The sequence below is a fragment of the Grampus griseus genome (genome assembly GCF_964374135.1).
Source record: "Grampus griseus genome assembly, chromosome: 10".
Classification (NCBI taxonomy): Eukaryota; Metazoa; Chordata; class Mammalia; order Artiodactyla; family Delphinidae; genus Grampus; species Grampus griseus.
Window position 1 is genome coordinate 9,938,617 of NC_139004.1, and position 24,843 is coordinate 9,963,459.

The window sequence follows — 24,843 nt, forward strand, 5'->3', positions numbered from 1 at the left end:
GGGCTGGCGGGTCCGTCTTGGGGTCTATTGAGAGAGAGCGTTCACCAGGTAGGGCATGCGAGGATTTAGATTTTATTCCCGTGGCGCTGGAGAGCCTTCGGAGGTTTCTGAGCTGGGGAGTGGGTGGTATGATGAAAACTAGACTTTAAGGTCTACTCCTGGGTCACTGTGTAGAATGAACAGGAAGAGGGGAAGGTTGAAGGCCCAACAGAGAAGCCGCCGAGGCCTGCCCTGTGTCTCGTTCTCCGAAATCACTGGTTGAATTAAATCGAACAACCTGAGGCAGGGAGACACTTTAAGAGGCCGCTGCAGTTGTTGAAATAGAAACTCAAAGCATCTGACTGATGGCAGTGGGAAGAGAGGGAATGGACCAGTAGACAAGGCATTTTCAAAGAAGAATTGACAGCATTTTTTTAAACTAACATTAAATCTAATGTATCTAGTTACCTAATTAATAGACGCACGTGTCACCTTCAGCCATGAGCCCAGAACTTGGGTGGCCTGGTATCCGCAGGCCTCTCTTGCTCTGTCAGCCCAGTCTCTCCAGCTTCCGTTGTTCTTTCCCCAAGAGAGCGGGTTTTATCTGTTATCTGTACATCTCACCTCCATAGAGCTTGGGTCAAATGGATAAAAATACATAAAAGCTGACGGTCTTTGCCATATTGTACCTGGTAGCCTCTTAAATATGCGGAAGGCAAGACAGGCACAGGGGTGTGTGGACTGCGAGTCTGGTGCTTCCCTTTTGGGTTTAAACTCCATTAGACTTGCTTCATTTTTGTAAGACAGCAATCAGTCATAATGAATCTGCCTCACCATGAGGCAGCCCCGTTAACCCTGTTCTCTTACTCATTAGAGGCACCTGGGCCATGTGAGCAGGAATTAATAAGCTGAGAATTCTAGAACTCTTAAGTTGAGAGTTTTAGCATGTTCTCAGTGTCCGTCGTTCTGTTGACATTTTTGAAAGGAAACAGTCAACAACTTGAAAGGAACCGAGCATGGCTGGTAAAGAGTGACAGTGGTTACTGGTCCAGTAGATACTGGAGGAAGCGTGAGCCTGGGCGGAGGCTATCTCTGGGCGCACGATCAGGGAAGGGTATGCAGAAATATCTCTGCTTTGGCATTTGCTTCCATTTGATCAGGAAAATCATAATTAACTTGGAGACTATTTGCCTTATACGTTTTCTCTGTTCTTTAGCCGGATAGAGGGAAGCCCTCTTGCTGTCCCAAACTCCTCTTGTTGTCATCTTCATCCTTCTTATCTCCAACATCAGTATGCACAGCGGCCTGTATCACAGGGTCAGGAGTTGTTGGGTGTCAGCTTCCCTTCCATTCCGGAAGGACAGTGCCCAGCAGAGCTGGTTGTATAACGAATATGATCTGAGATAATGATTCTCAAAACGCATCCTTCTTGGAATAATGGCTGACCCCAGAGGAGAAGGGTAGCGGAAGCAAAAAATACTGTCTCCTACTTTTCTAAGTCTCCATCAGTCACCTCTCCAGCCATCCTGGCTCCAGGAGTCAAATGTTAAACATTGCGTGAATAATCCAGTCCTTCTGCATAAGGTACCTGTGATTAGGTAGCCCACAGGTGCCATTGGAAGGAAGGATAATCAACTTCTGTGATAGCTGAGCTTCACAGTCTGACAGTCACACTTGGGTAATAATGGCAGGTGCCATTTTTGGAGAAATTTACAACGTACCATTTAGTCCTATGAGGTAGATACTATTTTCTTTATTCCTTCCTTTTCACAGAGGAGGAAAATGAAATTCAGAGAAGTTAGATTACTCAGTCATGGTGACGTAGCTAGTAAGTCCAGAGACAGACTCTACCCATTTGGTTTTACCCCAGAGCCCTCCTCTTAACCGTTAGTTTATACCATCTCTACTAAGATACCTATTCTTAAAATTCGTAACAATGGAATCTCTACTAAGAGATCTCCGTTGTGAGATGCTCTAACATCTCTACTAAGATACCTATTCTTGAAATTCGTAACAACGGAGTCATTAGTTTTCTTTGGGTTTTGTTTATTTATTTTTTGTTTTGGTTTGCTTTTTTATTTTCTCTTTGGTTTTTAATCTGTTTAAGAAATTAGAAAATCTGCTTTGTTTGTATAACTCAAAGACAAAAAAACTGCCCAGTCTTTCGAAAATAAGTAATGTTCTTAAGGCACTCGATTATAAAGAGTTTCAAAGAACATGCTAGAAAGAGACAGTCTAAGAATCAAGAACGGGGCCGATCACATGGGAAGCACCTGACCACAGTTAGAAACCGACAGCTCAGCAAAGAAAGGGAACTCTTGCTGATCCTTAGAAACAAGTCCTTCTGCTAATGTGGACGGGCCCAGGGTATAGTTGCACTGTCTTTAGAACCTGAAATACAGGGAAGCTTACTGTATTATCAGAACTGGTTGATTGCTAGTTTCAACGTTATGAAGTATTTGCAACTGCAAATTTCCCTGCCAGACAGCAGCCATGCCCCGTGGTATTTTTTCAGCCCCAGCATGTGTCTAATGAGAATCCTCTGTGCAGAGCTTGTCAAGGTAAAACCAGTATTTCTATTTAGAGCTGTCTCTCTAGTTTTGAGGACAGTGTCTACAGTGAGCTGTTCTATACCCACATTCTGATCTGTAATTTCATTAGGTTTCTCTGTCCCCATTTCTCCTCAATATATCCCAGCCCACCCTCTTTGTTCTCCTCTTTCAGCTTCCTCTCCAACCCTCCAAAATCATCTAACTACTTTTGTCTCTGTCCTTGCCTTCCCTCCTGGTATTCTACTCAGAAAGTGCAAGAAAACTGATGATTAGACCATTGAGACCCTGGACCTCATCTGTGCTTTTAAACGGACAAAATGAATCGTAACCCAGAGGCCTCATAAAGAGGTTTAAGGTTCACAGTCTCTCGATAACTGCGATTCTGAAGGAATGGGAAATTTGCCTGAATTTACTCTTTATACCCATTTCTCCATAGTATTCTGGTCTTGATTTTCTTTTCTCAAAATGCAGAAATTCTTTTCTTAGTGCCTCTAAGGGCTATCTATGGATTAAAACATGATTAAAAGGATGCTTTCTGCTCTGACATCTATGATCAAGGCAAAGATTGCAACAAAATACCTTTCTTTTTTTGGAGCGCTGTTAGGTTGGAGATTTAATTCACTTGGCACTTTTTGTGGTGAAAACACATAATATAAAATCTGCCACCTTAACCATTTTTAAATGTACAGTCAGTAATGTTATGTATAATCACATTGTGCAGCAGATTTCCAGAACTTTTTCATCTTGCAAAATTGAAATTCTGCCTATTAAAAACACCCCTTTCTCTTTCATCTCCCCTTAGCCCCTGGGAACCTCCATTTTACTCTTTGTTCCTATGAATTTGACGGCTCTGGGTACCTCATATAAATGGCATCGTACAGTGTTTGTCTTTTCGTGGCTGGCTTTTTTCACCTAGCGTAACGTCCTTCAGGCTCACGCGTGTTGTGGCATGTGGCAGGATTTCCTTCCTTTGTAAGGCTGAATGGCGCTTATATTTTGTGTATTTTTTGCACCATGAGCAAAGTGCTCTTCCAGCCCTGGTATCATTTACAAAAAGTGTTTTCTTCTCAGAGTTGTAGGTGGTTGTAAGCTACAGAAAATGTTTAATGTGAAGACGTATAAACATGGTTCTAAAGAAATTCAAATAGTAACAGATCAAATCCTTTGGGAGGAATCAGGAAAAGCATCATGGAGGAGGATGTATGTTTAAGACAGGCCATAAAGATAAGCAAAACTAGTAGGGATGTGGGTAAGGAGCTTTCCAGGAAGTGGGAAGCAGGGCTCACAGAGGCACATGCATGCAAGGCATAGCATGTTCAAGGCATAGCAAATAGCGCAGCTTGGCAGGGATGTGGGATTCCTGTAGGGAAGTCGAGAAAGATCAGGCCAGCAGTGGGTTGAGGGTAACTGTGGAGAACCTTGAAAGCCACAACGAGGTATTTAACTTCGGAGGAGGAAGAGGGCATCTCTTGTGGACGTTTAGCAGCATTTGCTTGATGTCAACCAAGCCTGTCTCCTTGATGTTCGGATAAGATGGATGCTACTGCTGCTGGATGGATTTACAACTGGATGGATGAATGTAACTGGGGCTGCCCTTGGCTCTTCCTCGTGGACGTTGTTTCAGTGTCCGAGGGGGAAGTGTCCCCGGGGGTGGGGATTTAGTCTGCCTTGTTCCCTGCTGTGTCCTTAGCTAGTGCTGTTCTGCAGGAGGACAGGAGGCCATGAGAGGCATAGAGCCCCGCTGCAGAGGCATTGGAGGAGGAGCTGGGTGGTCATTTGCCCATGAGTTCTTGGCAGGACACTTGCTTCTTTAGGAGAAGCTGGGCACATTGTTCTCCGGCTCTGAGTGCTGCTAAAAATGAAATCTGATTCTCGTGGGTTCTGTGGTGTCTGAAGGAAGCATGATAACCCAGGTAGAAAAGCAACTTCCCGTAAGGGTAGCAGTTAGAACATGACAGTCATCCATCGGGCAAACTTGTGGTCAAGCCTTAGGTGTCAGGGAGGACACTCGGAATTTCATGGGGATATGGGGATACCCTGCAGATGGTTAGACCAGCTACCACCATCAGTATAAATGCAAGAAATCTGAGTGTGACCTCTGACAGTGAATAAATATCGTGCATCAGATGGGTGTAGGGTTAGAGATGAACTGTAGTTGCCCTCATTTGCCTTTATAAGATTTATGGATCTAGGGAATTCCCTGGTGGTGCAGTGGTGAAGAATCTGCCTTCCAGTGCAGGGGACGCGGGTTCGATTCGTGGTCGGGGAACTAAAATCCCACATGCCGTGGGGCAACTAAGCCCACGCACCACAACTACTGAGCTTGTGCGCCTCAACTAGAGCCCGTGTGCCACAAACTACAGAGCCCAGGTGCTCTGGAGCCCACGTGCCACAACTAGAGAAGAGAAAAGCCTGCATGCCACAACTAGAGAGAAGTCTGTGCGCCACAACTAGAGAGCCCACATGCTCTGGAGCCCATGCACCACAACTAGAGAAGAGAAAAACCCGCACGCCACAACTAGAGAGAAGCCCGCGCACTGCAACGAAGACCCGACGCAGCCAAAAACATAAAATAAAATAACATAAAACATTTTAAAAAAAGAAAAAAGAAAGAATCCTCTCTAGGGCCCACATGCTGCAGCTACTGAGCCCGAGTACTGCAACTACTGAAACTCGTGTGCCTAGAGCCCGTGCTTCGCAACAAGAGAAGCCACCGCAATGAGAAGCCCACGCATCGCAAGGAAGAGTAGCCCCTGCTCGCCACAATGAAGACTCAATACAGCCAAAAATAAATTAAGACTTAAAAAAAAAAGATTTATGGATCTAGCTTGAACTTCTTGATACCTTCACCATGAATGTACTAACTCTTAATCGGGATATGCTCTAAGTAGTATTTCATTGTATGTGATCTAAATTTACTGCTTAAAACTTCATAGATAGATCCCCTGGTTCCCATGTTCTGAGACCAGGCGAGCATGTGTATGTTTGCCTCCATGACTTTGTGACTTTGATTTGACTCGCTCTCAGCTTTTGCTGGATGCTCAAGATAGCAGTCCTCCCTGGTGGGCACCGTCCAGTCCAGGCTCCTCTCCATTGCCCATTGTGGACCTTCTTGCCTGCCTTCACACCTGTCTCGTGGAAGGCTCGGGTTCAGCCACCCAGTTGTCAATTGCCTGGCCATCTCCTTGCCTGGTCTCCCTGGGAGCACTGACACTAGTCTGCATTGCTGCAAAAATAAACGATAGAATGTGTTTTTATCAATGACTTACAATTTCTAACAAAATACCGATCTTATGAACAGGTGTTTGTTCTTGTGATTATAGAGACATCTGCAGTTTTGACTCTTTGAGAGCAGTTTCCCGACAATGAATAAGGTGTAGTTTGACTTTTACAAAATCGAATGTAGTTGTGGCAGAGCTGACATGCCCAAGTGACCCAGTTAGCTGGTGAGCCACGCCTCCACTGCCCCATGTCACCATCTCAGGGAGGCACTCACTTCCCTACTTGCTGTCATCTCCCCAGGTGGCCTTGGGAAGGGTCCAAAGACACACAAAAATGTGTCTTTGTGGAAAGTGGCTCTGAAACAGTCAGGTGCTGGTGATGCGAATATGATCACGGCCCTCATTTTAAGAGTCTGGAAGGTCTCAGGACACAATCCCCACAACGTCAGGTGTTTGCTGAGGTTTCCGTGTGCTGGGCTGGCTTAGGAGAGCAAGCCAGGCTGAGGGCATTGAACACAAATCACTTGATACTCTTCTAGCACTTTCACCACGAGGGGTCAGTCAACATATTTTTGCCTTTCCAGGCATCTGGCCAAAAAATAAAAAAGGCCAGACTACCTTAAAATCCCCAGGATGGCCCAAAGTGATTGGTGGGGCTCCTATAAGTACCTTTCTTATAGCCAGGGGAATCTGATTCTGTGGTTTCGTGGTACTGGACTCTTATTTAAGTTCTAAGTACACTTCTTACAGACTCTTCATGTCCTTGGATGGATGCCTGTATCTATGAAAGGAGATCAGAGATTCTAACCCACTAGAACCAGGTGGCAAATGACTGAGAAATTCTTACAACACTTTTGTTCATTAAGACATTAAGTGCTACTATCATTGACAAGTGTATCTGAATCGTCTATTATAAAGTGATAAATGCGTCTCCAGCTTCTCCAGCTGTTGTTAATTTAAAAAGTGAGGAGAGAGGCTAGGGGCGTATTCATTTAGCCCAGACTCATTCAGTGTATAGACTACAGTCCTCTGGCACCAGTCTCAACTACAAAAGTAATCGGGGGTTTTCACTTTCTTGTGTGAAGTCCTAAGCCAGAGGTGTGTCAGTCTTGGAAATATAGCCGCCTTGGCTTTTCTGGCTCTGTGACGTAGTTTGGGTTTATTTTTCTTGTTCTCTGGAACTGGTTGTTTTTGCTCTTTCCACTCTATCAGCAGAGACAGTTTTATGAATATACTGCATTCTCGATCAGTCTGGCTGCCAAAGACTCATCCATTTCTTTTTTTTTTTCTTTTTTTTTTTTAACATCTTTATTGGAGTATAATTGCTTTACAATGGTATGTTAGTTTCAGCTTCACAACAAAATGAATCAGTTATATATATACATATATTCCCATATCTCTTCCCGCTTACGTCTCCCTCCCTCCCACCCTCCCTATCCCACCCCTCCAGGCGGTCACAAAGCACCGAGCTGATCTCCCTGTGCTATGCGGCTGCTTCCCGCTAGCTATCTACCTTACGTTTGGTAGTGTATATATGTCCATGCCTCTCTCTCGCTTTGTCACAGCTTACCCTTCCCCCTCCCCATAGCCTCAAGTCCATTCTCTAGTAAGTCTGTGTCTTTATTCCTGTTTCACCCCTAGGTTTTTCATGACATTTTTTTTTCTTAAATTCCATATATATGTGTTAGCATACGGTATTTGTCTCTCTCTTTCTGACTTACTTCACTCTGTATGACAGACTCTAGGCAAAGACTCATCCATTTCTAAGTCAGCAAGCAGAGAGCTTTGTGTGTGCCCCAGCAGGAGCAGCCACTATCGTTAAAAATGCAAGAGGTAGTGTGTGTCCTCCCATAATCCGTACACGTCGTGCGTCAGAGCGAGGCAAAGTATTGTATTCAGGGAGGTGCTATCAAGGTAAAGAAGGCTTTTTTTTTTTTTTTTTTTTTTTGCGGTACGCGGGCCTCTCACCCCTGTGGCCTCTCCCGTTGCGGAGCACAGGCTCCGGACGCACAGGCTCAGTGGCCGTGGCTCACGGGCCCAGTCGCTCCACGGCATGTGGGATCTTCCCGGACCACGGCACGAACCCGCGTCCCCTGCATCGGCAGGCGGGCTCTCAACCACTGCGCCACCAGGGAAGCCCGAAGAGTTGGAGTTTAATCTCAGCTCTAAGACCAAGAAGCCCTGTAGCTCTGCCTAAGACATTTATCCTCCCTGAGCTTCAGTTTTCCCGTGTATGTAACAGGAGTTCAACAAATGTAGTCTTAATTCATTCTGAAATAATAATAATATGATATGTTGCAGGCTTCTCCCACAGGTCATTGTGAGGGTCAGACAAGATAATGCGGACATGCTTTGTAAACTTCATGCCCCGGTCCGGGAAGATCCCACATGCCGCGGAGCGGCTGGGCCCGTGAGCCATGGCCACTGAGCCTGCGCGTCCGGAGCCTGTGCTCCGCAACGGGAGAGGCCGCAACAGTGAGAGGCCCGCGTACCGCAAAAAAAAAAAAAAGATGTCATAAGAATATAAAAATAGGTCTTGCCAAGGTACTGCCAATCTGAGCTTCCCAGGCTCTCCTCAGTTATCCACATGTTATAGAACGATGGGGGCTGCAGAGCTAATTCACTGAAAGTAGACAGTTTCACTTGACTTTAACCTTTTTCTTCATTTCCTCTGTTTGTACCACATCCACTGAGCCAAAAATTATTTGACATGATTCACTTTCCTTCTCTACCCTTATTTAATTGGTGACCATGTGCAGTGAAACAACCGGAAGAGAGATGCAGGTAGGAAAGGAGAAAAAGGGGTTCTCCATGGGCCCTGGCATGTGTTTCTTAGATCAATGAAAGGAACCACCTCCACTAAATTGATCCTGTTGGTCATGTCTTCCTTGCCTGTTTTGTTAGAATTCCTGGCATCCACTTGGTCCATTTTTCTGGTGATGAAGCCAAGTAAGTTTTGCTGTGGAAGTAGTGGCAAGAAATACTGTGTGTGCAGAAAGTTGTAGCTTAGCAAGATGGGTGGAATCCATCGTGTATCACTGACCCTTCTTAGGCAGACAGTTCCATGCTGCCCTTCTGCCCAAGCAAATGAGTCCCTACTGCCTTAGACAACCAGACCCACAAATGAAGGAGTCGTGGGTTAAGGGTCCCTGGATGAAAACCCTAACACTTCAGGACACATTGTACGTGCTGGGTCTACGCTATGGCTTCCATAGGAAGCCTTCAGTGTACCCTTCAGTAACAGGACCCAGACAGGGGTGCTGAGTTTCTGCATCTCAGCCACTTTGGAATTAGCACTGCCTGCTTTGGTCCTGAACATGCTGACCTTGTGTCCTGTGCTTGGAGGCTCACAGGAACAGGATGAGCTGTCCAAGTTTCTATTTCTGAACAACATGTAAATTTATCCCATAGCAGAGCATCACAGCTTTGGCTCATTCTGTAAACGTGTTGAGCCTCCTGCTAGGTGAGCTGGGCACTGTACGAGATGCTGAGGCTATAATGACAAATTATTCACGGTCCTTGCTCTGTGTGGGAGGAGATAGCTGCGTAAACAGGAAGAACGGTGCAGTGTCTGCAGAGTCCAGGGCTATCATCTGTAAAAAGTGAGAAGATCATAGTGTGTACGTCACTGGCTTGTTGAGGGGATTAAGCTGGTGAGATAAGAAAAGCACTTAGAACACTGTCTGGCTCATGGTGGGAGGGTTGGCAGTATCTATCACTGTCATCGTCATCGTCACCATGGTTGTTGGCACTGACCTACCACCTGCCCACAGTGGGTCCAATGGCTGCAGAATAGGGGGAGTGATGTAACCCATCAGGAAGGTTCTCAGTGGAGGTAACGTTTGAGCTGAATCTTGAAGGGAGAGTAGGGATTGACCCAGAAGACAAACCAGAGAACTGAGGGCAGGTAACCAAGGCTCTGGGGTTTGAAACATCAGGTGGTTTGGGGAACCCAGCAGTTCAGGAGTGAGGGTGGTTACCTGGGGTGATGGGGAGAAAAGAAGGCCGATCCAAAGAGAAGGAGGGGCCTGAAGCGCCCTCCTTGGGCTTCTCTGTGAAATAGGAGAGGTAATCTGTGGAGGTGAAGAGCCTCGAGGCCACCAGTGGAGACACAGCAGCCCTTCTGAGCATGTGTGGGACAAAGGCCAGCCAGGGACTTAGCTGAGGAGGGAGACTGAGCGTGGGTCAGCAAGGAAGTCAAACCCACAGGAGGAAAGCAGGCCGTGTCCCAGGAGAAAAGGAGCTTTTCAGGTGCAACAGGCAAGGTTATTTCTAGCCGGAGGAACTAGCACAGACTCTATAGAGATAAGGTGGGGACACAAAGAGGCCTTGATGATGTGTCAGGAAGTTGGGCTTTATTTCCAGGCCATTGGTAGGTTTCAAACTGGAGGGCAACAGGATCAGATTTGTGCCAAAAGAATGTCATTCTGGCAGGACTGAGGCTGTCAAACTGGAGAAGGCCACACTCAGGCAGATAGTTGGAAAAAAATCGAAGGCCTCAGAGACCAAGAGGCAGGAGCCTGCAGTGCTCCCGGCATGGACAGCGGGTGTGAGGTCACACACACGCCCCGCCTGCCACTGCCCTCTGGCCCGGCTTCTCCCAGGTGGCCTGCAGCCCACAGGACTCAGCCATGGACCCGCAGTCCCCAGGGCTAGGTGATTTTTAGGAATGTGAAGTCCAGACAGGGGACTACAAGGTCAGCCCAAAGACACCCTGAGGGCTGATCTGTCTGACCTGGAGCCCCCCTTAAGTTGGAGCATCTCTGGGAAGTTTCAGTGCCACCGTCACGGAACCAAGGGGTGGGGTGGGTGCAGGTACCATCAGGCCCCCAGAGTGCCTGTCGGAGCCTCCCGACAGTGGGAAGAGCCCACCGTGGATGCCACGGGAGTGGTCAGCCCAGCCAGCGTGCTCACACTGAGGCCCGGCACGGGGCACCTGAGCCCTCTCTGTGACCACAAATCCTAGAAAGCCTCCTCTCCGGTGGGACGAGCATCCCCACATGAGGGAATTAAGGTTGGTGGCATTAAAGTCACCGCTGGAGGAAGACACTCTTCGTGGACTTGAACCCAGGGCTGGCTGCTAATCCTGTGCCTGTTAGAAAGCGCCAGCCGAGAGGGTGTGTCCACGTTACGGTGGCGCAGTTGTCGGCGTCGCACATGTCCTAGCAAAGGTCTCTTTGAAGGTGCTTGGGTTTCCATGAGCAGAAGAGCGCATTCCCCCTTTCTGCTGGTGAGCTCCAGCCTGGCAGCTGTGTGACACACGCCACCGACACCTGGGTCCCTGAGGGCCCTGGGGGGCAGCGTGCTTCGAGCAGGAAGTGAGAGCTGCTGGGTGCTTGTGGAGTAGCGCTCACCTGCCGGTTCTTCGGTTGAAGCGTTTCATCTCAGGGGCCCGCCTCCAGGACCACGGTCCCCGGGTGGGCACCTGTGGTGTGCTACGTTTTTTCTGATGCCCCCAAACTCACATCTGCCTCTCGCCCTCCTTCTGCCGCAGATCCTGGCGCCCCTGTGAAATTGCCTTGTCTGCCAGTGAAGCTGTCGCCTCCGCTACCTCCAAAGAAAGTCATGATCTGTATGCCCATGGGGGGGCCAGACCTCTCGCTGGCGTCCTACGCGGCCCAGAAGAGCGGCCAGCAGGGCGGGGCCCAGCACCACCACACCGTCCTGCCCTCCCAGATCCAGCACCAGCTGCAGTACGGCAGCCTCAGCCAGCACCTCCCTGCCACCACCGGCTCCCTCCCCATGCACCCCTCGGGCTGCAGGATGATAGATGAGCTGAACAAAACGCTGGCCATGACCATGCAGAGGCTGGAAAGGTAACGGAGGGAAGGGGTGAGGGCAGGAGAGGAGGGCTTGGCGCTCCAACCATGACCAAGGAGCGAGAAGACCAGCGCAAGCAAGGGCTCACACCCACTTGGGCGGGGTGGGATTCGGGAGGGGGGGTGAAGGTAAAATCAGACCGGAATCTGAATGTCAAGGACAGTATGGAAGAAAAAACTGTTGACAGTTGCCAAACTATAGAACAGTCACGTTTATCAAAAAGAAAAAGTAGTGCGTATGTATACATCTGAGTATGCGTGAGTGGGCGGGTGGATAGATAGATCGTACCTATCGTGCTTCTGTAGACCTTAACGTGGTTTGGAAGCAGGTGCACGTCATCATTAATGTGGTAACCCCTAGGGCAGGGAGATGGGGAGAAAATCTTTTGTTTTTGTATCTTTCTGTACTGCTTAATTTTTTACTTTGTGTATATTACTTTTATGATGTAAAAAACAATGTGAATGTAGAATAAGAAGAGATGAGAGCTGGCGGGGCGGTGGTGGAATAACAGAGGGAAAGGTGGAGAGGTACGCCCTCGTTCTTGCCGATGGAGGAAGCGGCAGACGTAGTCTGATTATACGAGTTTGAGCCTCAGATATTTACCAACAACTGGTGAAGTCCCCTCTTTCATCAGAATCTGCCTCCAGTAGCATTGCAGGGAGAACTGCCAAGGGTATTCCAAGGGCAGGCCTGCAGCGGAGACCGTGACTCCCCACCACCCAGGGAGATCTCTCGTGCTGGTTCTGGATCGCTTGCGTGTGTGTGTGTGTGTGCGCGCGTGCGCACGCGTTCAAATACCACCTCGCTTGTGCCCAGGAGGTGGCTGAGATTTCCCAATGTGATTCCAACCCAGTCTAGTTAACTGGGTCCTGCAGACCAGATAGGAAAACTGCAGCCTGGAAAGCATGCAGCCGGTCACCGGGCGGAGAGCCAGGGGCGAGATGGACACAGCCGAGAGCTTTCTGTTGTAGTTTCCTGACTCTCAGTGGCTTTTCCCTCCGTCTGTGTCAGCCAAGTATTCTATGTTTGGAAAATTAATGACTCCAAGAGAAGTTATCACTAAGAATTCTGACTTGATAGGTTCACGTTAATATCTCCCTTCACTGAAAAACAAAATGTATTTGGCCGCTGCCATCATTTCCAACTACTGTTACTGTTAATGAGGACAGTCGTAATTTACAATCTGGATGGCAGTTCGTAGTCTATTATGAATACATACCTTTGTTATTATCTTAATCCTCACACCACCTAGGGAGACCTGAGTCAGCCAAGAAACTAAGGAAGGCTGAGTTCCCCAATGCCAGCCACTCAAACTTGGTGCCCATCTGCAGAAATTGTACAGAAATTGAGAACAAGCTTTTAGATACCTTCATAGCAATTTGACAGGATAATTTTTTGTCTTACGATAAAAAGGGGTTTTATTTGTTGTGCATTTTTATTATATTTTTGAAAGCATCAGTTTGTGATGGATTAAAAATTAAAGTATGTAAATCAACCAACCGACCAACAAAACTGGTCCCTCCCCATAGACATTTTTTTTTTAACATCTTTATTGGAGTAGAATTGCTTTACAGTGGTGTGTTAGTTTCTGCTATATAACAAAATGAGTCAGTTATACATATACATATGTTCCCATATCTCCTCCCTCTTGCATCTCCCTCCCTCCCACCCTCCCTATCCCACCCCTCTAAGTGGTCACAAACCACGGAGCTGATCTCCCTGTGCTATGCGGCTGCTTCCCACTAGCCATCTATTTTACGTTTGGTAGTGTATATATGCCCATGCCACTCTCTTTGTCACAGCTTACCCTTCCCTCTCCCCATATCCTCAAGTCCATTTTCTAGTAGGTCTGTGTCTATTCCCATCTTACCCCTAGGTTCTTCATGACCTTTTTTTTTTTCCTTAGATTCCATATATATGTGTTAGCATATGGTATTTGTTTTTCTCTTTCTGACTTACTTCACTCTGTATGACAGACTCTGGGTCCATCCACCTCACTACAAATATCTCAATTTCATTTCTTTTTATGGCTGAGTAATATTCCATTGTATATATGTGCCACATCTTCTTTATCCATTCATCTGATGATGGACACTTAGGTTGCTTCCATGTCCTGGCTATTGTAAATAGTGCTGCAGTGAACATTTTGGTACATGACTCTTTTTGAATTATGGCTTTCTCAGGGTATATGCCCAGTAGTGGGATTGCTGGGTCATATGGTAGTTCTATTTTTAGTTTTTTAAGGAACCTCCATACTGTTCTCCATAGTGACTGTATCAATTTACATTCCCACCAACGGTGCAAGAGTGTTCCCTTTTCTCCACACCCTCTCCAGCATTTATTGTTTGTAGACCTTTTGATGATGGCCATTCTGACTGGTGTGAGATGATATCTCATTGTAGTTTTGATTTGCATTTCTCTAATGATTAATGATGTTGAGCATTCTTTCATGTGTTTGTTGGCAATCTGTATATCTTCTTCCGAGAAATGTCTATTTAGGTCTTCAGCCCATTTTTTGGATTGGGTTGTTTGTTTTTTTGTTATTGGGCTGCATGAGCTGCTTGTAAATTTTGGAGATTAATCCTTTGTCAGTTGCTTCATTTGCAAATATTTTCTCCCATTCTGAGGGTTGTCTTTTGGTCTTGTTTATGGTTTCCTTTGCTGTGCAAAAGCTGTTAAGTTTCATTAGGTCCCATTTGTTTCTTTTTGTTTTTATTTCCATTTATCTAGGAGTTGGGTCAAAAAGGATCTCGCTGTGATTTATGTCATAGAGTGTTCTGCCTATGTTTTCCTCTAAGAGTTTGATAGTGCTGGCCTTACCCCCATAGACATTTTGCCAAGCACTGTCCTAGGTAGTAAGTCAAGTGGCCGAGCCTTCAAGCCTGGATCGTCCTCCTGCAAATCCAGAACTCCTTTGACTATAGCATAACCGCTTTCCAAAAGACAGCTAGCAGTGAATGTCATTTACTGCCCTCACGTCTCCTGTAACCCCCAGTATATTTTTGTATCTCTTCCGGAGATAATAAGCATCTGAAAAAGATACTCATGAGAGCATATTAGTAGGATATTGCTAAATACATTTGCATCTAAAACATGCCATTTAAAGCTTCCATTGAAAGTACTAACCAATAAGTTATGTGATATTCCTCAGTTCAGTAATTTCCGTGTGTATTTATAGAATATTTCAGTCGAGTGTAAACCAATGCATAGGTCTGTTGGACCTACACTGGGTCAGGTTCTTTATTGAAATGAATCAAAGACAGCAAATGGGCAAGGAAAGGAAGGCGATATCGGGATATTGCAGGTGGAGGAGGTTGGAAGAAGGGCAGCATGGTCTCGGCAGCTGAGCCAAGGCAACCTCCTGTGCTTTGTGTCACCCCCAGACCCTCCTTACCTCCTGTCTCCCTCCCCACCAACCATAGGCCAAGGCATAGTGTTGTTCTGGTGAACCAGCCAGGACACAGGGAATTAATGCCTACATCATCAGGATAGCCCTACAGAGGGCTTCCCTGGTGGCGCAGTGGTTGAGAGTCCGCCTGCCGATGCAGGGGACACAGGTTCGTGCCCCGGTCCGGGAAGATCCCACATGCCGCGGAGCGGCTGGGCCCGTGAGCCATGGCCGCTGAGCCTGCGCGTCCGGAGCCTGTGCTCCGCAACGGGAGAGGCCCGTATACCAGGAAAAAAAAAAAAAAAGATAGCCCTACAGAGAAAGCGAGGTCTTCTTGCCAGACAAAGACTGAGAATGTTTCTGAGGACCCACGTCGTCTTCCAGGAGTCCTGGAAGGATCTGGGAGCAGAACAGGTCATGGGCCACCTTTCAGTTTCGTGCAGGAACTGCCGCTGTCTCCAGTGATGTCACCTTTCTTTTTACGACCTGGAAATTCTCCCTCCTACCTGTCAACATGATTTCACTCTTGTTCTGGCCAAGTTTCATCCAGAAAGGATGATTTCCTTTTTCTCCTGACAATTTCCAGTGACCCCAAAAAGCACTGCAAGAAGGAAGGAACATTACTGAATGCATAGGCATTCTGCCCGCAAAGAACCTGAGATCTCATAGAACGTTCGTGCCCTACGGGGTGTTAGTCCAGACCCATGGTCTGATCCTGGTGAAACATTGTGGGTAATGCAAAAATCGAATGATGAATTTAACAGCATGAATGCCTGACTTAGGACTATAAATTTGAATAAATAGTCATCTTGTAATTGAAAGGGACCTTTAAGACCAAGGCAGCCAGCCTGCTGCCTGTTGTAGCATTTCTGACGATTTGTCCTCTGGTCTCTGTGGGAATGGGACCCTCCCTAGGTACCAAGATAGCCTGCCCCACTGTCCAGAAGGTCTGATTACTACGAAGTTCTTTCTTATGTTAAGTGAAAAGTGTTACTTACTGTAATCCCTTGTCCCAGTCTTATTTCTAATCTTCCTTTCCTGTGAGAGGCTTTCAAGTCTTTAAAAATAATTACTGTTCCCTTTATCTAGTGGCTTCTCTCTTTCAGGCTGATAATCCCAAATTCATGGAATCATCTGTTGAGACGGTTTCTAGATCCTTTACCATCTTGTTCCTGCTCTCCCAAGATTACTCTAAATCTGTTTGGATTTGTATGAAGACGTTCTTAACTGTTAACCTAACCTGACCCTACTTAATGACATTGAAAGATCACATTAGTTAGTTACAGCGCTGGCCCGCCAGATTTGGGGGGAAGGAGGGAACTAGAGACCAGCTTCCGTGTTTATCAAAGTCACGAGGCAGCATGGCCAATCTGGAGGCAGCCCCTGCATCATGGCTCTAATTGCCAGGGTTTCAGTCTCAGAGATACCGCTTCCTTTTTGCCTTTGATTCCTCATCTTTAAAACAGGGATAGTAATAACACCACCATCCTCGTCGGGGTTGTTTGTGAGGAACAGGTGACAGTCTACATCAGTCGTCTTATTACATGGCATATAGTAAGTGTCCAGTAAATGACAGTGAATGTTGAGCAGAATTCAACACACAGAATTGACCTTCAGTTCCCCTAAAAGGCATATTGCAAACAGATTGGATCCAATCTTGTTGGAAATTTCGTGTCGGTTTCCTGGAATTCGATCATCTTCATTTATTTTCTCTTCACTGATGAGTCACATCTTCTTTGGAGGTGACTCCACAGGGGTGGCCCTAGGGCCTCCTTCCACAGCAGCGTGGTTGCCTCGCAGGGCCACCCCTTCTGCCCTGGTCCTCATTCTTCAACAGGGACTCGGGCTTGAGCCAGGCGAGGACCCTCACTCTTAGCTGCTGCTTCTCCACCAAGGAGAGAGATTGAGCCCATCCCAGAAGAAGAGCTGGGAGGCATGGGGGTGTGATATGAGAGCCCTGCCTCCTGCTGCTGCAAACCAGTGTTCTCTTCCCTTGCCCGTTTGGTGATGGAGAGATGATGCTGCGATATGTAATGTCCGTGCCCAGTAAGTCGGGGAAAGAGGACAGTCAATAAGCACGGCTCTGCTCAGAGCTCCTAATGTGGCCCTTGGGAGCCAGGAGCAGGTCAAAGCCTCTAGGAATCCAGGCACTGCTGGAGGTGGGAGGGAGCCAGCCTTCTGTGTCCCTTTCCCTCCCCTCCCTGCCAAGCGTTCTGCGACCTCCTTATACTCAGAATCTTCTGAGCTTGCTGCTCTACTGGGTGGAGACAGGGTCCAAAGAAGAAAGGAGGATGTGTAAGAGGCAACCCTTCTTCGTCCTCTGGGGTAAATGAGCTTGACTTGCTACAAATGGAGAGAACAAAGGCCTCTGATTTTTAGTTTCCATTAAACTATTAGAGAAATATACATATATTTCTATAAATTTTTACGTCTTCGATATGTCTGTGCAATCCATTCCCTCTGCCCTGAAGCCTGAGCGAGCACATGAAAAAGCTCTGAATGTGTCCCGTTCAAAGGCATTAGTCAATTAAATGATTCCAACTTGAAAAGAAATGTATTATTCGATGTTTACTTTTAATATCTGCAGTCAGCTCTGTGATCTAGGTGGCGTCCATCCTGGAATTCAGACTGAAAGTCCTGATCAGACACTAACTTTCTTTCCCGTCTTAGTTCAGTTGATCAGTTCTGTGTGCTCTGGTTTCCGTCTTAGTAAAATGAAGGCGGGATGTGTACACGTGTGGACCCTGAAAGAATTCCAGGAAGAGTCTTAAGGGAACGCACTTCAGACAAGTCCTTCCCTTCTCAATGACAGGAGACTTCATGCTTGCAGCGGCTCCTGCCAGAAATCTCGGGGTCACCCTTGACACCTTTCTTTCTCTCATACCCTGTGGCTGAGGGGTCAGCAGGTCCTAAGAGGTCTGAGAACCTGTCTAGGCTGGGCAACCTCCTACGTGCTCCTGCCGCCCCACGGTCTCAGCCCCCGTGGTCCCTCACCTGGTTTGCTGGGTCCCTGCTACCTGGTCTGCTGCTTCCGCTCCTGCCCCCTCGGTCTGTCCTTAACATGACAGTCAAAGAGATGAGGTTTAACGAAAATCTGATCATGACTCTATTCATTCGCTAGGGTCGCCATAGCAAAGTACCGCAGACTGTGGGGCTTAAACAGCAGGAATTTACTGTCTCACAGTTCTGGGGGCTGGAAGTGCACAGTCAAGGTGCTGTCAGGGCTGGTTTCTCCTGAGGCCGCTGTCCTGGGCTTGCAGACGGCCGTCTTCTCCCTGTGTCCTCACACGGTCTCTCCTCTGCGGGTCTGTGTCCTCATCTCCTGCTCTGATAAAAACACTAGTCATTTGGTTAGAACCCACCCTGCTGACCTCATTTTAACCGAATTACTCCTTTAACATAGTCACCTCTGAATAAGTCACATGTTGAGGTGCTGGGGATTAGCATTTAAGCACGAATTGGGTGGGAGTGGAGTTCAGTCCATAACAACGTGCACAAGCGCTCCTTGGCTTTCCGGCTCACAGAGAGTAAAAAGCAAAGTCCTCGCCTCAGCCCAGAAGCCCACCACGGCCTGGGCCCCTGTCAGCCCTATGACTACATCTGCTGTCCTCCACGTTGCTACTCTCTCCTACCACAAGGCCTGGACATGCTAGGCATCCTCCTGACAAAGGGCCTTTGCGTTGGCTGTTCCCTCAGTTGAGACTGCTCTTCCCTCCTGTATCCTAAAGTCTCCCTCCCTCACCTTCTTTGAGTCTCTAGTCACCTCCTCAGTGAAGCCCTCCCTGATTGCTCTGTTTCAAATCACAACTCTCCTCCCAACACAGCCTATTCCCCAGTCCCCCTTTGTTCTTTCGTACATTTTTCACCATCTAACATTCTACGTTTGCCTTTTACTTTCCTTGTTGCTCTTTCTTACCTAGTAGAACGTGCAGTCTGCAAGGGTGAGAACCACTTTGAATGAATGAATGAACGAATGAATGAAGAATGAATGTAGAGCCCCTAGTAGCTGCTATGGTATTTCCTTATTATTAACCCACTTTGTCCTGATGGATATTTAGGTTGCTTCTGCTGTTCTTTTTCATTTTTGAGCTTTGAGTTCTCACAAGACACACATTATGTAAATACTAAGTGGTGTTGATCGTGCGGCAACCGTGTCTTTAACCTTTTGTATTAATTTTGCTCATGATCCTAAAATTTTTGAATGAATCCCTCTGTCTGGAATTCACCCCATTTTGCAAAGAAAAGTTCTGCTTATTTTTCAAGACTTTATTAAAATACCACATCCTCTTGTGATCGCTTCTCAGATTCCCAGAGGAAGCTCTGCCTGCACATCCTCCTCTTGCACCCACTGCGTCCTGTTGTGCGTTTCTTGGTGTATTCTCTGTTAGATGTGGGCAGGAGCCATCCTTGCCTTCCCACTCGACTCCCGCCCCCCCAGTTCATCACAGGACCCATGATACAGGAAATATTCAGTAAACATTTCTTAAATGTATTTTATCAAAAGTTCTTATGGGGCTTCCCTGGTGGCGCAGTGGTTGAGAGTCCGCCTGCCGATGCAGGGGACACGGGTTCGTGCCCCAGTCTGGGAAGATCCCACATGCCGCGGAGCAGCTGGGCCCGTGAGCCATGGCCGCTGAGCCTGCACGTCCGGAGCCTGTGCTCCGCAGCGGGAGAGGCCACAACAGTGAGAGGCCCGCGTACAGCAAAAAAAAAGTTCTTATGATCTTTGAAATAGAAAGGTATTTTAATCTGTGAGCATAATTAATGCTTTTTTTGGTCCAGTTCTATTGAGATATAATTGACATACAGCACTGTATAGGTTTAAGGTGCACAGCCTAATGATTTGACTTACATACATCAAGAAACGATGACCGCAGTAAAAGTATAGGGAACATCCATCATCTCATATGGGTACAAAATAAAAGAAGGAGAGAAAAGATTATTTTCCTTGTGATGAGGACTCTTAGGATTTACTCTCTTAAGAAACTTTTATGCAGAACAGACAGCAGTGTTCATTATATTAATCATGTGGTACATGACATCCCTAGTACTTGTTTATCTTATAACTGGAAGTTTGTACCTGTTGACCGTATAAAGATATGATATGATTATCGACTGTATTCCCCACGATGTACATTTCATCTCCATGACCCATTTATTTCGTTACTGGAAGTTTGTACCCCTTAATTTCCCTCACCTGTTTCACTCATTCCCCCACCCCTTCCTCTCTGATGTTTTATTGGAAACTCCCTTAATGATGCAAATAGGCTCTAGCAGTGGGTACGCTCCTCAGCCCGTTGCTCAGTTGTGCCCATTTTGTTTTGCTTTTGCAGATGTTAGAAGCAAAGAAAAAAGTTCATCCTTTAAAGTTAACCCTAGGTCTTTGCTTGTGGTCATGTCAAACTAGAGTTGAAGATGCTGTAACTTTGATTACGAACTCTTCCCACTGAAGTTCACTGTTCCTTCATTTTCTTGGAGCATAGCCAGCATATATGATAAAGTTGGGGAAAACGATCGTCTGTAGCTCCTCCAGCAAATTGTTGAGTTGTAGAGATTTATCATTGACCGTTCAGCATCCTTGGACTGAAACTAAAATTAACTTTCAGGTTTTTACAGCAAGGTCTGGAAGATGGGAACAGCCAGGTGAAGGGGCAGGAGAATGAGTGGGACACCCTAGGCAGAGCTGTGCGTATTAGGAGGATGTGTATTAGATAGTAAAGCAGGTAAGGCCACATGGAAAGAATAATTGAAATCTCCGGGTTTAAACTAAAAAAGCCAGATATTGAGTTTGTGTCACTATTATCATTTAGGTATATCAACAGCCAATTGATATTTTTAATGTGTTTTATTTTCACTCACTGGGTTTTGGTTTAAGTATCATACATTTAATCCTAGAGAGAGAAATTTACTTCCTACATATGAGCCTTAAAAGTGGACAAATAGGGCTTCCCTGGTGGCGCAGTGGTTGAGAGTCCACCTGCCGATGCAGGGGACGTGGGTTCGTGCCCCGGTCTGGGAAGATCCCACATGCCGCGGAACAGCTGGGCCCATGAGCCATGGCCACTGAGCCTGCGCGTCCGGAGCCTGTGCTCCGCAACGGGAGAGGCCACAACAGTGAGAGGCCCGCGTACCGCAAAAAAAAAAAGAAAAAAAAGTGGACAAATAAATTACAGTTCTGATAAACTCATGCTGCTTCTACCTTTTCCTCTCCCAGAATCCCTGAACAGTTAGATTAGAAAAGCTGGGACATTTGCCAGCAGAAAATTTAATCCCAGGAGAAAATTTTCATGCAGTCGCTGAGGCTAAGGATTTATACACCTTGAGTGAAAAACAGGCCCAGCGAAGAAAAAGGAAAGTATCGGTGTTTCCTTAGCAACCGGAAGGTCCATCAACAATTTTTTATCGAGCACCTTTTCTGAATGGGGCTCTGTGCTCGGCACTGGGGATACAGCGGTGAACAAAATATAGAGGGCGGCTGCCCTCGGCGTGGCCTAGAGTCTGCTGGGAGTGTGACCTGGGCGAGTCAGTGCCAGCGAGGGAGCTGGGGGGAGGGGAGAGCACAGCAGGGGGTCAGCTGGTAGGTGGGCTTCTCTGGAGAGCTGCATTTAAACTGAAATCTCAAAGATAGAAAGAACCAGGAGAAGACGGAGAAAAGGGATGAGAGAATATTCTAGGCAGATTAGAGGAAAGAATGATACACTGTCTCCAAACGGGTGATGAGATTTTTAGGAAGAAAAGGCAGGAAGTTGACAGTTACTCTCCAGCTTTTTAGAGGGACAATTATAGAGAATGAGAGAAATGACAGAAGATTGTGATCTGATGTAAGGAAGAGCCTGGGAACCATTGGAGAGAATACAAAAGATCTTTTGAAAAGATCAGGCTAGCAGCTGTCCCAAATGGTTTACTTGTAGGCTTCCTAAAGAAAAACCCTACAGGTGAGATTGTCTGCTAATGTCCTGTCCAACCCTGTAACTCCATGTCAGTAATACTGAAGTTATCTCTAATGTGAATGTTTATAGAAATAGAGTGGTTTTACCTCTCCTGGGAAGTTAGCTATACATTGGTGTTAATACAGATAGTCCAGACCAACAATGGTCAACCAGAACCAGAAAGGCTTCCAGAACCATCTTGAACTCTTGCCAACACTTACTGAGTACTGCTTACATTAGCTAGGGATTAAATTACTACCTGTCAAGATTATTGAAAAAGGAACAATTTCAGCATTGGACAGAAGAAATTGAAATCAGTAGCCCCGCAAACCCCTTCAGTCTTTAATAATTCTGTTATTCCATAATTAGACTTTTCAAAGATGACAGTTCATTTATAATCTTAGTATAAAAACATTTTGGGGTGACAGTTACTTTATGTGGCCTTCAGGGTCACAGGAAAGTCTAAAGAAGGATTCTCGGTCCTGAACTAGATGGTCCCTGGGGTTTCTTCTAGCTTTAACAGTCTGACGTAATTACCGCATTGGTTTATGTCAGTGTTTCCACCTGCAAATCAGTGTTCATGATGATGAGTAGCTGTGCCTTGGTACCGGAGGAAAAATGAACCTCTGAATAGCTAAATGTTGTTTGCTTGTGAAATGACATTTATTTGAGGAAGTTCGGTATTTTGTTCATCGTAGAGCAAATGGCATGTATTTTCGAATGAACTGTGTTTCCAGGGAAAGATTCTCTTTCTTATACTGATGACCGTCTCTTCAACATCTCCTCCAATTCTGGTGAGACATTTGTCCCTGACCCTTTGAGGCCAGAGTTATCAATGTCTTACTTTAGGTCAGTACTTGGATTTTACAGCAGGTATTTATCATCTGTAAGTGGCTGCCTGTAGCTGTTGTTTTGCAATTTAACTGCTGCTTTAAGAGGCAGAATGAGATTTCAGAACAAGGTAATGTCACCCTGAGCAAGACAGGTCCTCCCCTGCAAGGCTGGTGAGCCACCTGGTCAGAAGAAGGTTACAATGAGACTAGATGAACCACTGACATCTTTCAAAGTCTTAAGAGGATAAAAAAGGAAATGTATTTTTATAAGAGAGAATCTGCCCCTGAATTCCTATGTGTACATGAGTAGAAACCCTGCCCTTGCTTAATGAATAAGTATAGATGCTTCGATCTTCTTGGAAACCCTTGTCCAAAAAGATTTTGCAGGCCACAGATATTTAAAAAGCTAGGGAATTCCCTGGCGGTCCAGTGGTTAAGACTTGTTGCTTCCACTGCAGGGGGCCTGGGCTTGATCCCCGGTCGAGGAACTAAGATCCTGCATGCCACGTGGCACGGCCAAAAAAAAGTTAAAAAGCGAAAGGAAGTGTTTCGCAATGTGGCATCAATGTTAACTTCTCGGTTTTGACAAATATACCATGGTCATGAAGGATGTTGACATGAGGGGAAGCTGGCTTAAAGGTATATGGGAATTATCTGTGCTTTCTTTGCAACTCTTCTGTAAAGCTAAACTTATTACAAAATAAAAAATTATTACAAAACAACCCCCCCAAAAAGAACCAAAAATAAAATCCTGGCATCACATCCAGCCAAGCATGACCTAGGACATTGGCTGAGGTCTAGGGACAAAGGCCTGTGGAAAAGCCACCAGTTTGGTTCCTCCATCAGAAATGGAGGTTGCTGTTGGTGAGATTCTGGGTGTCTTACGGTTTTATTCATCACATCCTGACCCCAGACACTGTTTCAGAAGTGTGGGTCATTGGTCCCTGGAAGGACAGACAAAGGGATGTGAGTGACCTAATTTACATTCATTACCGTGGCTGGAAAAAAAGCAGCTCAAAACACATCCTCCACTCAGGGAAGCTCAGTCCCCTGGTCTATATATAGAATGGCATCATTTCCTGCTGACTAAGGTCCAACAAAAAAAAACACAAAGGCTCCAATGTTGAGTTTCTTATCTCAGAAGGCTGTGATAGAGCGTACAATGTGTGCCTGCTTTCCTAAAATGAAGCTGATTAACTGTTTTCTTGGGTGTCAGAGGTTACTTCCGTCATTCTCCAGCCGCAGGCGCTGCAATTTGTAGCATAATTTCTCACACGTTTTTGGGCTCCGAGGAGAAAACGTCTGACTGTTCCCTCTCCTTTCTGAAAACTCTCTTTATAACTCTGTGCAGTCAGAAGGACGAAAGCTGTCCCTGTTGACTTTCATTTTCAGCATCATATTGGAGGGTAATAAATGTTCTCTGTCCTTTCAAGAGATTATTGTCTTTTTTTTTTTTAACAATAGGTGCAGTTGAAATCATGTGTGGGAAAGCAGTATCCCTTTATGACACGTTTTTCTTTAAAAATGGTGGTGAAATGGTTCCCATGTATTTTCAAGGAAGAGGAAGGATTTAAAATAGGAATTTTTCATTTCAGAACCTGCCCCTGATTTCCTAGCAGAGTATCAAAGGTGCTTGATCGTGGGTAATCCCGTGCCCAGGGATGGGTCACGATGCTCCACTATGCATCTACCTGTTATCATGTGATGGAGACGCAGTGATGGTTATAAAGCTCCCTTGGAAGGGAGCCAGCTGTTTACTGACCCTGAGTTGTTGTAGATGTCTTGCATTCATCTCTTGATGAATTATTAAAAATAAGCTGCCTCTCCCTCACCAGTAACGAACAGGAAAGGTAAAACAGTCTCTTAATGTTCAAAGTCTAGGGATTTCTTAGAAACATGTGACTGTTTAGATGATAGGAAAATGCGGTGAAGGGGGAGGGAACCTGAGGCGTGCCGTTGTGTTCTCAATTTATGTCTCTCCTACTTGGTTTAGTAGAGTCAAAAAGGAGAGTTGAATTTTAAAAAAAAAAAAGAGTTTTCCAAAAAGGAGACGCATTAAACGTTATTCTTGTTGGAGACAGGACCAAGGAGAGAGGACACGGCTTTTCACTTCCCTGGCAT

General features: G+C 46.2%; 1 protein-coding gene across 4 annotated transcripts in view; it reads left to right on the forward strand.

The window, feature by feature from the left end:
- PHACTR1 (phosphatase and actin regulator 1) overlaps positions 1-24,843 on the forward strand; it is a gene marked incomplete at its 5' end in the record, with an annotated part of 541,508 nt that overhangs the window by 464,354 nt on the left and 52,311 nt on the right. For all 4 annotated transcript variants that reach the window (XM_082662612.1, XM_082662614.1, XM_082662613.1 and 1 more), the window contains one exon: positions 11,247-11,568. In XM_082662612.1, the coding sequence (XP_082518738.1) occupies positions 11,247-11,568 (322 nt within the window). The remainder of the gene's footprint in view (positions 1-11,246; positions 11,569-24,843) is intronic.